The 2,783-nt window shown below is 39.7% G+C and overlaps 1 protein-coding gene across 1 annotated transcript; it reads left to right on the forward strand.

The window, feature by feature from the left end:
- The first annotated feature begins 468 nt into the window (after positions 1–468).
- On the forward strand, positions 469–1,756 carry LOC6622629 (uncharacterized). Its single transcript, XM_002048409.4, has one exon. The coding sequence runs from the start codon at positions 545–547 to the stop codon at positions 1,574–1,576; it is 1,032 nt and encodes a 343-aa protein (XP_002048445.1). The 5' UTR covers positions 469–544; the 3' UTR covers positions 1,577–1,756.
- Positions 1,757–2,783: the final 1,027 nt, after the last annotated feature.

Raw genomic sequence — 2,783 nt, forward strand, 5'->3', positions numbered from 1 at the left:
TGTCCCAAAAAAACTTGCGGGCGGCCAAAAGTTTAAATTAAAGTGCTCAGCTTGGTGTCTGTTTGCCGACTATGCGCAAACTTTTTGCATTACCCGCGCACCTCCCTAAATGGTTTTGAATGCCAAGCATTTTTGCTTTTGTTATTCGCAGTCCAATCCAATTTTCATTTCATTCTTTCCAAAACTTGACTCTTCAAAGTGAGAAAAATAAAATGTACAACAACAAATGACAAGGCGCCGAAAAGCGAACCGCTACAAGCAGAGGCCTCAACTTGTCAGAGATGACTTGCTTAACTTATTTAACAGTCTATTGGCTACAGATTTCTCCGGTTCAATTCAATTGAATTTCACCTTTAGCAATCGTGGCTAAAATATAAAAATAAATTCAAGATATTGATAATATCTACTTGGAAAGTCTAGTTGACCACGCCCCATCCTTCAGTCAACTTTCAGCACTTTTGAGTTATAAAAAACGTTCAAAGTTCACATATTTGTGTTTTTTTTTTTTAAGGTATGATAATTAAATTAAATTCAAGCAGTCATCATGTCGAAAGATAAGAAAACGCTAAAGCAGATGCAAGAGGAAATTGAAATGAAAATGGAAAAGAAGTTGCAGGAAGCCAAGGATAACGAACAAAGAAATCTTGAACTGCAAGAAGCTGTACGACATCTGTCCCGGGTGCCCGGTAGCTGTCCTGTTGGCAGGTGCAACGAGATAGTATTCCCATCAAATATGATGATGCACATGCTGCACAAGCATATGTATACTCTGGGCACTACGAACTCTGAGATCTATGAGCACAAGCCGCTGGTCATGTGCTTTGATCCGACAGGCTACGAGCACGGCGTTAACAACTGCATGGCCACGCTCCTGTACGGAGGAGTGAAGGGCAAGCCGTCGACGCAACCGGGCCTCAGCTATCTGAGCAATCCGAACTCAGCGCTTATTAACGATCACCACAGGTTCGACAATTATCTGCCCATAATGTTGATGGTCTGCCGTACCACCTGGTATGCCCAGCTCAAGGATAAGCAGCTGGAGCGCCAACTGGTCTCAATTAATGCCAACAAGGCCGGCATCTATGTCTTTTGGCTGGTCGCACCCAAGACAACTCGCAAGATCTACTACACACTGACTGTCTACGATCGTTACTATCTGAACTCGCGCAGTGTTATTCGCGTGGTGCGCGACTATACTCACTACCAGAATCCCAGCGATTTTCTACCCAATGAGGACAACTATCTGTTGCTGCGTGACACGGAGGTCAATGATTTTATGAGCATGAGCAAGACAGGCCCCAGCGCGGAGTCGAAGCTGAACAAGCTCGGCATACCCATAGAACTCATCATCTACGAAGATCCGAAAAATCCGCCTATCCGACATAGCAGTCAAAGGGAGCTACAGGAAGCACTGGAACAGGTACAAGAGCTATACATTAAGGACAGTATGCCACGCATCAAGGGATCTGTTAGACGCGCCACCTCGGGCACAGTGTCAAAAGCCAGAAAACCGCGCTCAAATACAAGCTCCTCAACGGTATCTTCGCTGAACCGCAGCTCGATGGTCTTCAAGTGAATCACATCGATGCAACAGTATATCTTAGTCTTTGTCTTACACTGCAAATCTTCAAAATTTTAAGAGACAGTAATCAGATGGTGTTTGAATATCCGTGTACATATCAGAAAAGTTTAAATCCAATGGAATATATGAAAAAACAATAAATTCAAGGTATATATAACTGCCCCTGTAACCGTCGATGACTCTGTCTCTGTATCTGTATCTGTATCCGTGTAGCTGTGTGTGTATATGTCTATCTATGTATCTGTTAATCTTTCCAAGTTACTGTCTTTTGGCTGGGCCGGCTGGATCTGGATCTGTGTTTCTAGGAATCTATGGATTTATATATCTATCTATATATCTATATATTTATACATCTATTTATCTATTTATCTATAAATCTATAAATCTATGTATATATCTATGTATCTATAAATTTATATATAGATATATCTATATCTATAAATCTATATATCTGTATATCTATATATCTATATATCTGTATATCTATATATCTATATCTATATATCTTTGTATCTATGTATTAATGCATCTAGGTATTTGTGTATATGTATCTGCATCTCTAGCTATGTAGCTGTGTCTGTATGTATATGTATATCTGTATCTGAATATCGTTGTATTTATGTTGCTCCGTATATTTTACATGTACCTGTACCTCTATCCGTATCTGTATTTTCATCTTTATCTGTATTTCTATTTATAACAGTATCTGGATCTATACCTGTATATGTATATGTACCTGTACGTGTACCTGAAATTGTGTCTATTCGTATTTGTATCCGGAACTGTGTCTGTATCTTTATTCTGTATCTGTACATGTATCTGTGTTTGTATCAGTATGTCTGTGTTATGTGTCCACCTGCATCTGATGGGCTTTTCATTGTGTCGCTTATAATTAATTACAGTCATTAGCTGACTTCGCAGACTTATCACCTATTCCCCGTCGAACATCAATAATCGTACATTTAATGCTTGGGGCTAATTGTTATACAAGTTAATGAGCGGATCCACGAGGCATTCAACAGGCTGTCCACCAAACTAGCAACTAACGCCGCCATTTCAGTCATTTATCTGACTCTTATTTAATTTTCATTACAAATTTGAGGTCGCACGTGATGTGCATGCCATACCATTTTCATTTTCATTTCCATTTCAGTAGTAGATGACCGCAGATAACGTCCTTCTATCCATCCTATCTGCTAAC

This window comes from Drosophila virilis, unplaced genomic scaffold (genome assembly GCF_030788295.1).
Source record: "Drosophila virilis strain 15010-1051.87 unplaced genomic scaffold, Dvir_AGI_RSII-ME tig00003825, whole genome shotgun sequence".
NCBI lineage: Eukaryota > Metazoa > Arthropoda > Insecta > Diptera > Drosophilidae > Drosophila > Drosophila virilis.